At 38.3% G+C, this 12,279-nt stretch overlaps 6 protein-coding genes across 6 annotated transcripts; 4 read left to right on the forward strand and 2 right to left on the reverse strand.

Moving 5' to 3' along the window:
- Nucleotides 1–127: 127 nt before the first annotated feature.
- Nucleotides 128–1,905, forward strand: TOT_010000980 (uncharacterized protein; the record flags this gene model as incomplete). Its single annotated transcript, XM_009691531.1, has 2 exons — nt 128–1,665; nt 1,728–1,905. 2 exons carry the CDS (start codon nt 128–130, stop codon nt 1,903–1,905), a joined length of 1,716 nt encoding a protein of 571 aa, XP_009689826.1.
- A 16-nt stretch (nt 1,906–1,921) lies between these two features.
- Nucleotides 1,922–2,220, reverse strand: TOT_010001340 (conserved hypothetical protein; the record flags this gene model as incomplete). The annotated part of the gene is made up of 2 exons (XM_009691532.1): nt 1,922–1,994; nt 2,024–2,220. The coding sequence occupies 2 exons, from the start codon at nt 2,218–2,220 to the stop codon at nt 1,922–1,924; spliced, it is 270 nt and encodes an 89-aa protein (XP_009689827.1).
- Nucleotides 2,221–2,297: 77 nt separating this feature from the next.
- TOT_010000982 (conserved hypothetical protein) lies at nt 2,298–4,029 on the reverse strand (the record flags this gene model as incomplete). Its single annotated transcript, XM_009691533.1, has 7 exons — nt 2,298–2,396; nt 2,447–2,572; nt 2,602–2,738; nt 2,967–3,225; nt 3,287–3,373; nt 3,492–3,781; nt 3,819–4,029. The coding sequence occupies 7 exons, from the start codon at nt 4,027–4,029 to the stop codon at nt 2,298–2,300; spliced, it is 1,209 nt and encodes a 402-aa protein (XP_009689828.1).
- A 325-nt stretch (nt 4,030–4,354) lies between these two features.
- Nucleotides 4,355–10,264, forward strand: TOT_010000983 (conserved hypothetical protein; the record flags this gene model as incomplete). The annotated part of the gene is made up of 5 exons (XM_009691534.1): nt 4,355–6,142; nt 6,278–8,153; nt 8,232–8,645; nt 8,892–9,841; nt 10,010–10,264. 5 exons carry the CDS (start codon nt 4,355–4,357, stop codon nt 10,262–10,264), a joined length of 5,283 nt encoding a protein of 1,760 aa, XP_009689829.1.
- A 278-nt stretch (nt 10,265–10,542) lies between these two features.
- Nucleotides 10,543–10,904, forward strand: TOT_010001341 (ubiquitin-like protein; the record flags this gene model as incomplete). The annotated part of the gene is made up of 3 exons (XM_009691535.1): nt 10,543–10,623; nt 10,656–10,752; nt 10,789–10,904. The coding sequence occupies 3 exons, from the start codon at nt 10,543–10,545 to the stop codon at nt 10,902–10,904; spliced, it is 294 nt and encodes a 97-aa protein (XP_009689830.1).
- Nucleotides 10,905–11,609: 705 nt separating this feature from the next.
- TOT_010001342 (ATP-dependent Clp protease proteolytic subunit) lies at nt 11,610–12,183 on the forward strand (the record flags this gene model as incomplete). Its single annotated transcript, XM_009691536.1, has 3 exons — nt 11,610–11,768; nt 11,801–12,018; nt 12,051–12,183. The coding sequence occupies 3 exons, from the start codon at nt 11,610–11,612 to the stop codon at nt 12,181–12,183; spliced, it is 510 nt and encodes a 169-aa protein (XP_009689831.1).
- Between the last annotated feature and the right edge of the window lie 96 nt (nt 12,184–12,279).

Consider the following 12,279-nt stretch of genomic DNA (forward strand, 5'->3'; position numbering starts at 1 on the left):
AATAGACTGATTTATTGTACTTGCGTGTGTGTATACAGTAACTACGAGAATATATATTAAGTGATCTTGTAGACATAATCACTACACCCACAACAAAACGAAACTATGTGAAAGTATGCGCTTTAGGATGATTCCGTCAATCCTTGCAGCTAAAAGTAAATTAGTTCCGTTAGGGAGTGATATTGCTGGTTGTGTGTGCGTGAAAATGATGCCTTCCTTGATAAGGCACCAGCAACATCGAATCAACCTAGTTTCCCAAAATAAACCAGCACCTTACCTATATCGCCCTGTAAAATATTATAACGCTGTTGGTTATTGCGGTAGTGGGTTAGATGTTCGAAAAGGGCCCGATTCAAGCCATCAAAATCATACTGATGCACCTGATCGGTCATCCGTATTAAAAAGGGAGTTAGATATCGGATCTTTCTACTTAGAAAACTTATTTAGCATAGATGCTGAGGAGTGGTATCGGCTTTTAACGGATGCAGATGATAGAACGACCATTTTGTGCCTCCTTACAAACTTTCAGAGGCACATAAGGCACTTAAAATGCAGAGAACTTCTGTATGTCATGGAAAAATGCTGTAAATATGGAATCAGAGACAATAATGAACTGATAGATGTGTACTATGTGCTCCTGTGTGAAGTTTTGTACAACTTTCTGAACAGGAACGACCGCACACTTAGCTTAAGTGAAATCTCAAGACTGTGTAAAATTATGTCAAAAGTAAAGTTTAACAGGGAATTTGACTGTAGGTCAACAGTGCCTATATGTAGCTGCAATTTTGAACTTGATAAAAACCCAGCAGTTTGCAAAAAATGTAAAGTGAGATATAGGGAGCTGTTAAACCTGAACGGAGTGGACCTGGTCACCATTTTGACTGTGGAGCTCGGAAAATCAATTTTGAAGCAGTCCAAAGAGCTCAGGAGGAAGAACGATAACGCGCTGGTGCCGTACCTGGTGATGGTTGGAAGCAAAAACTGCACCCTGGTCTCACACATAGTCCGCCGAATGTGTGTTGAGTATCAACCACAATTTATTTCAACCAAATCTATAAGAAACACATCGATACTCCTGCACACGATTAAGAGAACAAAATCGAGAGCTAACCCCCTCGCAAAGAGAATATTTGAAAGGCTTTCAGGGGACGGAGTGATAGAAAGCTTGCTGGACAGGGAGCTGTCCACGAGTGCAAAGTTGGTAGCAATATCGCAAATCATACAGTTTTGTATAAACACGCACTACAGCGGCTCAAAATTTAACAGGAACCTCGACACGGTAGTTGCCAGATCAGTTGAGTATGCACGAAACTTATGCGAATCCGGAGCCATCGAGTTGCAGCAGTACCCTAATTTTATATCGCAGTTGAACCTGTTGAACAGATCGGCCGAACTGGAACGACACGGACTGAAAAGGCTGTTTACACAAATGGGATTGAGGGAATTCCTCACTGGATTGGAACAGGTTAGGCCCGTGTTCTCACAAATCGACCACAACACCAGCAACACACATGTGCAAGTGGACAGCGTGTTAAAATCATTCAACTATGAGACACTGCTGGAGCACTTCATAAGCCCGTACCTCGTCGACATTTTCGTCCCGTCTAAAAACGCAATCATAGAGGTGGACGGACCCTACCATTACGCGACCGGCATGAATGAAAGGTACGCAACTAGGGAACTAAGTAGTTAAGTAGGCGATAACCACTTATCAACAAATTATTTAGAGTGAATGCGATAATGAAGAGACCGCTTGGCCGGTTCCCATGCCAGTACAGCCTGAACAGCAGGCTGAAAAGGAGACTGCTAAGTAAATCGGGGTACAAGTTCTTCAACATACCCTACCAGGAGTGGCCTCAGTCGACAAACGAACAAATATACTACATTTCGAGCCTCAAAATATAGCGTGGACTCGAACGCGTTAGCCTGCCGGCTTCCTCCTCAACTTAACCATGAAGGCCTCGACGGACGGGTTGGCTCCGTTGAACGACCGCCTAAAAAACGTTAGGGCCAGTGTGCGTACCTGGTCATGTACTTAATTTTGTGGTATTTCTGTTTGTGTTCGGTAGCTTCGTCGTGCTTCTTGTGAAACTCCTCGAACCCTGGCCTTATCCAGACAGATTCGTCCCCAATCAGCGTGTTTACGACCTTTTCAGTCGGAGGTTGGGGCTTGTCCTCGCCCTTCTGCATAAATCGCAGCTTTCGCAGATTCGAACTCATATCGTCGTGAATATAAACTAAATTAAAATTGTGTGGGTGCTGCCGATAAAAACACGTGTACGCAACAGTGTAACAAATTATACAATGAACATCATTCGGGTGTTGTGTCGTAGGCAGCACAAGAATGACGGAAGCACGTAAAAGTTAGGAATCTCAGTCGTCGAGTCCGCCGTAGTCTACGTCTACCTAAAAGGAAGTGGTTTTAAGCTCAGGCCTTCTAAACTACCTCTGAAGTAGTGTCCTTGGTCCTGAAGCTGTCTGCGGAGAATTGGTCGTCGCTCCTGGAGGTCTCGGGCTCAGTGCTGGGCAGCCAGCAGGCTGAGATTCCGTGTAGTTTGCAGGAACTCAGCACCTACGAGGAATGTGTGGGCTATAACGAACCTTCTGTGCCGTTTCATGTGTTTTGTACTGTATGACGGCTGCTTCGTACGAGTCGCCTTGCGAAGCGAGCATTGCGATTTCCTTGGGCACCAGCACCTTAGAGTTTTCAGAAATCCACTTGGCCAGATTGCCCTTACCTGAACGACGATTAGCCCGTCAAAGGGACATGTTAACACATATTGTATACATATTGTATACACATTCCATAAGTTGAGATTTATTGACGTCGTATTGTCATTGGGTGTGTGCGGACAAAGTAATCATATATCCAGGGATACACCCAGATGCTGATAAAACTGCCACTAACTACCTATTTGCCTAACTGTTGGTACTACAACTGCATAGTTAAATGGCTACCACTGTACCTTTTGCGCACTCGGGCAGGCTGGAGAAGAAAACTCGAGTCTCCCTGTTATCCAACTTAATGTTCGGTTCAAGCGTGGGTTTACTGAACGTCTTAAGCTTGTGCCTCGTTGCAGGCTTCTCTTCCGGTATCAGGTCCTTCATTGCCTTCTTCAGGGCCTGTATTTTCTCAGTGGATTCCTGATACTCCTTGGAATCCTTGGATAGTCTTGATAAGTTTCCGACAAGTGTCTGCGAATCGTCATTAATTTGTGCAATTTGCTATTACAAACAGAATTAAGTGGATATCTAAATAGGAGCTGGCTGTTTAACCAAAGCCTACATTCAGTTCTTGTGTATATTCTGCGAGCAGTCTATGGTTTTCCTTGTTTAGCTCTTCCTTTTCCTTTAAAACCTTGGCTTGGTTTTCCTAAAAAATGTTGTCAAAAAAATTACTAACTCCAACTATTATATCTTATAGTTGTGTATTTAATGTTGCTTATCAATAACTCTTATTCTATACGACATATCTTAATATAATATCGTACCTTCTGTATTTTAAACTCGTCCGATTCATATTTGTAATCTACTAAAACACTCTTATTAGCAGAGGAGTCAAATGTTTTTCTGGGCTTAAAGTTTCTCAACGCCTTTCTCCTTTGGCCACCTACATTGCGGGCATGATTGTTAGAACCTTCTTTCATCCTAGGAAGAGTCCAGGCCATGTTACGGGCCCTAGGCTTCGACTGTAATTTTGGCGAAGAGGCTGAAGGATCTTTAATCTGTTTCTTTTCATTTGTATTTTTGTCCAAGGGTGATGAAAAGCGGTTTTTGCGATCTGAAAAGTTACAAAATATAAAAGAGATGCAAAATACCTTTATAGTGGCCATCATTACTATAACTACTCGAACGGCCTCTGGAATCCTTAGAAGAGTACCTGCTCGATCTTGAGTAGCTTCTTCTACCTCTAGAACTGCTCCTTCTATGTCTTCTAGGGGTGCTACTTCTAGAAACACTACGGTCGTCGCTGGAATATCTTCTGGAACTATCTCTGCTTTCAGAGCGTCTTCTATGCTTATGGTTCATTTTATTTACAGTTAAAAAACAAATTATATTAAAGAATTTTACTAAGCGTCTTGTAAATTTCAATCATGTGGTAAATTGGGTACGGCGTATCAATAGGATTTTTGGCATGTTTAATAATTACGATTATTTAATATGTGGACTTCCAAACAGAGTTTAAAAATTGGAAAATGCGTTGTGATATTTAATCAGATGATTATACCCTGACTCTTCGTGGTTTTCAACATGTGTTTACCTTCAGAGAAGTACAAGTAAATTCCAACTAATCGATGGGAAAATTTTAAACAAATTGACCATATCTCATATATAATCTAATATTGGATTGGAAATGAGAATAAATGGTTTTAAAAAAAGATCAACAAAGTTGGACGAAAGCTTCTTTCATTCCATGGGAAATGGTGTCGTAAATTATAATGATTCCGAACCGAATAAACCAATTAAAAGTTTAAAAATGAGTAACAAAAGATTATTATTAAGTGATTCAGAAAATATTGGGATCATGTGTAAGCGAAAACCGAAGATTGACTCCAATGACTATACACCTAATCGTATGACCAATAAAACGATTTTAGATGTTCTTATGAATAGAGATGACTGTTTGTACGAAATAGATGATGTTGTTCTGGAGGAATACTGTTTGTTAGCTACGCCAACCGACAGACGATATAAGAAAGGTATGGATAAACACACCGAATTAAACACGGCAGACTTGAGTTTGATAAGTACAACTGACCACGACTCAACCCAAAACGAATTTGATAAGATTGGTGGCGAAGAGTCTATTGAGTCAGCCAACGAAGAAATAATTAGCCTAGATTCGGGAGAAGTAGCGGATCCTGATGCCGATGAATCAATTAATATGGAAATCGAAGCGCCGATTGATCCAGATGTGGAAGGAACATTGAGAAGAACAGCGGATGATGAGTTGATTAAGTGTGTTCTGGATAAAGAATATTTCGAAGGATTGGAAAGAGTGCCTGCCATAGTTCCGTCGGAAGAAGGGATCGAAATATTGGCTGAAGTGTTGTCGCCATCTGTGGGAAAGTGGACAGTAGACGGGAGCCTGAAGTATAAACTGTTCGTGCTGAACGTGGCAATTCAGATACTGAAGGAGAATAAGCTGAAAGCGGATGACTTGTTCGCCAGCTTACTGAGCGTACTAAAGTCTGTAAGAGAAGAAGGTGTGTTTGGTGAATCAAGAAGAAAAAGGAGCGAGGAGGAATTGTTTGAATCGATATTGGATAATAGCATATACGTAATAAGGTGTTTGAAGTTGGATGAGCTGGTGGAACTGTTTAAAGAGTATTTTCCGTACTGCTACAGAAGATGTCAAAAAGATATGATGACACTTAGAGCGCACGGAGTGTGTAAGGAAATAGTAAGAAGACTGCAAGTTGACCAGATAAAGGAAATACTGAGTTATGTAGCGTCAAATATCGTGTATTTTAATAATAATGTGTACAATAATGTTTGTAAAATAGAGGAGACTAAGGAAGTTAGTAAATCGCAAATTGAAAAAAAAATGTATAATAGCAAAAAAGAAGATTGTAATATAGAGATAAAAAATGAAATAAAAAATGAATTAGGTAATAAAATATTTGTAAATGTGGTAATAATGTTGTTTGAAAGGATATTTATAGGAAGTGAGAGAGATAAAGAAGGAACATTGATATCAGAAGTAGACAAAAGTGTGTTGGCACCAGAAGGTGAAGAGTCGTATTTGGTGTTTAAAGAAGTGGTGAAGAGGTTCATAGAAGAGGCATTTTACAAAGAAGGAGTGGAGTTTGAAAGTTATAGGAAGTTTATTCAAATGTTACTGGCGAATTTGGAGAGTCCAACGCAAATGTTTACGCCGTTCCTGGTGCTGGAAATGGCAAGAGTGTTTATGGCACATTTAAGTTACGAGGGAGGAAGAGTAAAGAGGGACGTGGAGAATAGAGTGAGAAGAAGGGATTCCACAAGGTTGCACTCACTTAAGCTGCTGATGGTGATATCGACGAAGATATTTGGTATATACAACGAAATGAGGGGGACGTTAAGGACGTACTGCTTGAATTCGAAGTATTTGGGTGATTTTTATAGTGAGGAAGGTGAATTACAGGCTTATACAGATGAAGTAGAAGAATTTGATAACTATGGCGAAGATAGAAAACAACGAAAACAAGAAGATGCAAAAGAACAACGACAACAAGAAGAAGATGATGGAAAAGAACAACGACAACAAGAAGAAGATGGACAGAAAGGCAATAAGTTTACGAGGTTGAAGGATTATATCATCAACTACGTCAGTTACATTAACATAGATAGCAGTCACGTGGAGTGGAGTAGAATGGATACGTATGTGTTTTACATACTGCTCAAGAAGTACTGTTATGAAGGTAATGTGCAAGAGGTGGATGACCTGAGGCTCTTTATAAAAATATTTAAGCACCTGTATAAGCATAATGGAAATTACAAGGGAGACTTGGAAAAGATGCTGAAAAATATAAACTACGACAATGTAATCAATTACCCATACTCACCAAGTGTAACGCAAGTGACGAACAATGATGTTGAGGGTTATGGTGACTGTTACAAACATAGTTGTGGCAATGATTACAAAAATAGTTATGGCAATGAGAAAATAGAGGAGTATATGCTGAAGGTGTATGTGTGTAACGGATTATACGAGCTGTACGACGGAGTGGTGGACAGCGTAGTAGAGGTGATCAACAACGCAAATGAACAAGGCATTCGGAATTTGTCAATAGACTTTATGGCGGAGATAACGCTGAGTGACCAGAGGTATTTGTTGAACCGTGATATAAGGGAGGTGCTGATGTCATCAATGTTAGACAGTAACACGTACGTGAGGCAGCAGATAATAAACATGTATAGTAACTGCATAGTAAGTCTTAGTAAAGAAAGTAAGGAGCAAATGAGTATGGGAAGAGGTAAAGGAGGAGAAGTTGGGAAATGTAGAGAACAAATGTTAAAGTACATAGATAAGGAGGTGTTGAGTAGAATAGTGTGGTGTACGAAGGACGTAAACTATAAGATTAGAGCGGAGGCAGTAAAGCTGGTGCACTGCTATTTAAGCATAGTTGGAATAAAGGACTGCATGGATGTGGTGTCGGAACTGGCACAGAGGATCGTAGATACACACAGAGAACACCCACGAGTAAAAAAGGCACTGTATAACCTGATGTGTAGCGTCTTCTTTAAGTACGCAATAGAGATTATGGATAGAGTAACGGAACTGAGTTCAGAAAAGACAACTGGTACTGATGATGCTAGTGGAGTTGGTAGTAATGGTGATGCTAGTAACTTAATTGGTAGTACTGATGATGCTAGTAACTTAATTGGTAGTACTGACGATAGTAGAGGAGTTGGTACATGTAAGCAGCTGATCAGTGATGAAGACCTGGAGCTTTTGGAAAAATTGGTGAAGATACTGCTGTATAAAATGGAGTCGTACAACGGAACTGTCAATCCAATAGTGACAATGATGAGTTATTATGAAAGTAATCAAAAGGCGATAAAGGATCCAATAAGTTATTATTATCAAGTGAATGGAACTTTTAGGGAAAATGTGGCAAGTAAAATTTATGATAATGATGGTGTCATCGATGGAAACAGTAACAGTGAAAGGGGTAACATGAGTGTTGGAGGTGTAAAGAGTAGCAGCATAGTTAAAGATGATAGTAGCACAAAAGGTATCAGCAGCATTAAAAGTAGTACTAGGATTGAAAGTAATACTGGCATCAAAAGTAATACTATCATTGAAAGTAGTACCAGCATTGGTAAAAGTAGCAGCAGAGATGTGAGTGGTAATGAGGAGCAGAAGCTGAAAAGATCAGAAGACATAGTGAGGTGTTGGCTGGAAAAACTGTTGGACGTGTTCCTATACAAGAGAGCGGAAGGACGCAACTACTACGAGTTGGCAGAAATATTAACAGTGTTTAAGCAATTCGGAGAAGTGCACGCAAGACTGTTTGTGAAACACCTGGTGTACTTCATACCGTATCTGAGAATAATCAATGATACAAAGCTGGAAGTTAATCAAGTTAATTTGATCATACTGATAAACAATCTGGTTATCATAGTATACAAGTACCTGAAAGAAGAAGCGACAAAGAATAGAAAAGGTAAAGAACAGAAAACTGGCCAGAAAGATAGTCAGAAAGATAGTCAACAGTATTATCCGCAGAAGGATAACGAGAAAGAAGAAGAGGAAATCTTAAGTGAATTGAAAAGCATAAGTAACAGTATAATGTCGTTGGTAAACTATAACTCGCCAATACTAATAAGGTCGATAATACAGCTGATGTCATACAACAACGTTGAGTATATTGAGAAGATAAGAGAAGAGTCGTACAATCACCTGGAAACCCTAAAGAAGAAGCTGCAAACACTAAAAATAAAAGAAATAGGTGTTGGAGAAGATAATAGACGCGAAGATGATAAAGGAGTAATGAAGATGTTGAAAAATAATAGAATGTTGGTGGATGTGAGTGTGTATAAGAGTGGATGGCAGCTGGGATGCATAAGTGAATTCAACGAAGTTGATAAAAAGGTGATGAAATTGTTCATAGAAATGTATAAACTGTACACAGAAATAGAAGTATACAATATATCAGGTAAGAATTAAGATACATGGATAGATAAGTATTTATATGAATGTGTATATGAATGTGTGAGTGTATTTATATGAATGTTTGTATGTATATATTTAATAAGTTGGTAAGATAAATAGGTGATTTAATAGTAAAGTGGGTAACTGTATAGATAAGTAGATGGTCAACTAGGTAGTAAAATAAATAGGTAATAATGTACGCTAAAATAAATGTGCAAGAATGTATAGTGACAGTAACAAAAATGTGTAGGACTCTTCATAGAGTGTTGTTGCAGATACCTGAGTAACATAGGGAACCTGTACAATGTAGACCATGAAGAGTTTAAGAGAATGCTGAGCGAGTTGTATGAGTACTGTAAAGAGGATGTTAAGAACCGTTTTGGCGATTTAATTCTAATACTGAAGCAAATGCTGAATGTGTATAAGACCTTGTCAACGAATTCAGAAAAAACAAAAAATGTGAAAGAGAAAAAACAGAAGGAAGAGAATGAGATGGATGTCGACCATAGTAATATGGACAGTGAAACGGCAGTTGAAGATGGTAATGATAGAGCAGTTGAAGATGGTAGTGATAGAACAGTTGAAGATGGTAATGGCAAAGGAGCCAGTAGTAAAAGCGATAAGAAGAGAAAACAGCTGTTGAAAGTGTTGTACGTAGTGATGCAAAAGTATATTAACCTGTTCACAAGTACAGTAACCAATTATTACAACATTGGCAGCAGGAATGGTAATAAGAGAGATGGAGAAAATAGTAAACTGTATATGGATATAGTTGAAGTAATAGTGGTAAACAGACTGACTAGTGTACAGGAAATAGTGCCATTTGTATTCGGACACCTGCTGTCAGCAGACGTAAACGTACAGAGAGTAGCAGAACAAAACATTAAGTTGATAATAAAGCAGGATGTAAGCATGTTCCTAAACAGGCTGAACGGGTGTTTTGTAGCACTGTTGAAAGAAATAGCGCATCAGTTCTACGAAAACAATCGTGTGCTGGGAGTGCTGGGGACGAAGACAGAAAAGGCAGTACAAAGCATATTTAGAATATACGTGGAAGTCCTGGAAAAAAAGAGAGCGAACACAAAAATTTTTATAACATCACTGGTTATGCAAACGAAAGTGACCGGGAATCAGGAAATAATAGAAAGTATAAAGGAAATAATTGTGAAAAACAGCAAGTTCAACTACAGTAACATAAAGGTGAGTGACGGAAAAAGGAAAGGAGGTAGAGGGGAAAGAGGAAGAAAAGGAGTAGCAAGGGGAGTGGTAAACGGAGAAAATGAAGTAGAGGGAAAAGTGAGTAATGAAAACGTAAAAGAAGAAGGAAGAGTGGGAGGAGTGGGCGATACACTGAGTAGCCTAGTGAAGAAAATGAACAAGGCAAAAGGAGAAGAAAGAAAGGAATGTGTGGTGGAATATATACTCAGCCTGTACGTTAACTTAATATGCACAGTGTTGGAAGGAATCACGTTTAAAAGTAAAAGGGAAGCAAACTTCGCAGTAGCAAGAATAAAAGATGTCGTGGAGGAAAACAGACTAAACACAAAATACACTAAAATAAAAACAGAAGCACACACAAGGCTAAAGAAGATAGCAAGAAAGATAAAAAACATTTACAAATAAAATAATACCAAATCCATAAATACATAGTAAGTAGAATACATGGGGTATGTGTAGAGAATAAAAAAGGAAACAGAAAGAATAAAACAGAAGGAAGAAGAGGAAAAGGGAAATAAAGGGAAATAAAAATTCTTAGTCAAAGAGAGCTTGAAATAAGTGGATTGAAAAGCCACATAATTGTTGTGTAAAAAGCAGGAAACAACACTCTGAACTATTGCAAACAAATCAAATAGGAAAAAGGTAAATGGTACAGTGTTCAAGAATTTTAAAATAAATATAAAATGGACGAGAACAACAACAATAAGGAGAACCAGCAAGTTGATCCGGACAACGAACACATCCAGCTAAAAGTGAGATCACCAGTAAGTTAAAACAGTCATAAAGACGCAAACAGGACGGCTCGGAAGTGTATTTTAAAATAAAGAAGAAGACGAAGTTGGAGAAACTGATGAACACGTACTGCAATAGATTAGGACAATCGCCGGAAGCAGGTAAGCTAGAAAGGAAAAGATAACACCGATGCGTAGTGCGATTCCTGTTCGACGGAGACCGCATAAAGGGGGATTCGACTCCCGAGGAGTTGGGAATAGAAAACGGGGACATTATAGACGCAATGGTCCAGCAAACAGGAGGGTGGAGTTAGAGCGTCAAATATCACGGATTCCACTTTAATTTTATTTATTAGAAACGACCTTAAATTACACAATAAATATACCAAAACTGGAGTTGAAAAGTGCTTAATGCCGGCAGCCCCGCGTTACTCTGAAAAGCAACACAGGAGTTATATAATAACAAATATAATTGCAATGTAATCTCATAAAATTGAACATAAGTGATTATATATAATAAAAGTGTAATTATAACGGCAATGGAAGGTGAAAGAAAGGAAAATAAGCGGAGAAGGTGAATAGTTAATGGAATCACATGATGAAATTAAAATATCGCAACAAAATAAAGATAATAATCATTAACATAGTTGTTTATTTATGTTATATTGAGGTGAGTTTGATTTGAATGCAGTAAAGAAGTAATAATTGTAGGATAAATGTTACACATTTAAGATAAATAATATCAATAATAATGGTAAGAAATTGGTAAAATAAAAAGGAAAAATAGGGAATTTGTATAAAGGTAGAGATTGCGATAAGTTATTTAACAAGATTGACATGAAATGCTACCTGGAAACAAAAAATGTGATAGGTAAGCTTGAAAATGACGACAAAAATTTAAAGGAATACCGAAGGTGGCATATAAGCACCCAGGAACGAATCAAATAGAGTGGGAGGACATACATAACAGGTGTGGTTGCGTGAAAATAAGTAAGCGTAGGCTCTTCAGAGAAAGAATCCTGTTCGTTAGTCAGCCACTAGACGACGAATACGTCAATCAACTAATAGCAGCAATACTGTGTCTAGATAACGAAACAATAGAAAAGCCAATAAAGTTGTACATAAATAGCCCAGGAGGGAATATGCACGCAGGTTTGGCACTGTATGACACACTTAAGGTAAGAGAATAAGCGAGGAATTAATGTGGTAGCACGTGAAATCGGATGTGATTACAATAAACGTGGGACTGTGCGCATCGACAGCAACACTGCTGCTAGGATCAGGGACGCCAGGAAAGAGATATGGGCTGTGTCACTCGAGAGTATTGCTACTACAGCCTAGCGGATTGGCAGAAGGAACAGCAGAGCAAATAAAGATAGAAGCAAAACACATAATAGAAATAAAGAAAAATTTGATAGAAATATACAGGTAAAATAGAAAAAAATGATTTAAAAATTTAGTAAAATAACTAAACAACCACTGGAAAAAATAACAGCAGATATAGAAAGAGATAATTTCATGTCAGCAGAAGAATATAAAAGTTATGGACTAATAGATGAAATAATAACAAATTCAAACCAAAAAACAGTGTAAAAATAAATAAATAAAGATAATTTAAAGATTTATATGTAAATGTGTACGACCTTTATATAAATGTGAGAATAGATAATAAAATCGACTCAATGGAAC

This window comes from Theileria orientalis, chromosome 1 (genome assembly GCF_000740895.1).
Source record: "Theileria orientalis strain Shintoku DNA, chromosome 1, complete genome".
NCBI lineage: Eukaryota > Apicomplexa > Aconoidasida > Piroplasmida > Theileriidae > Theileria > Theileria orientalis.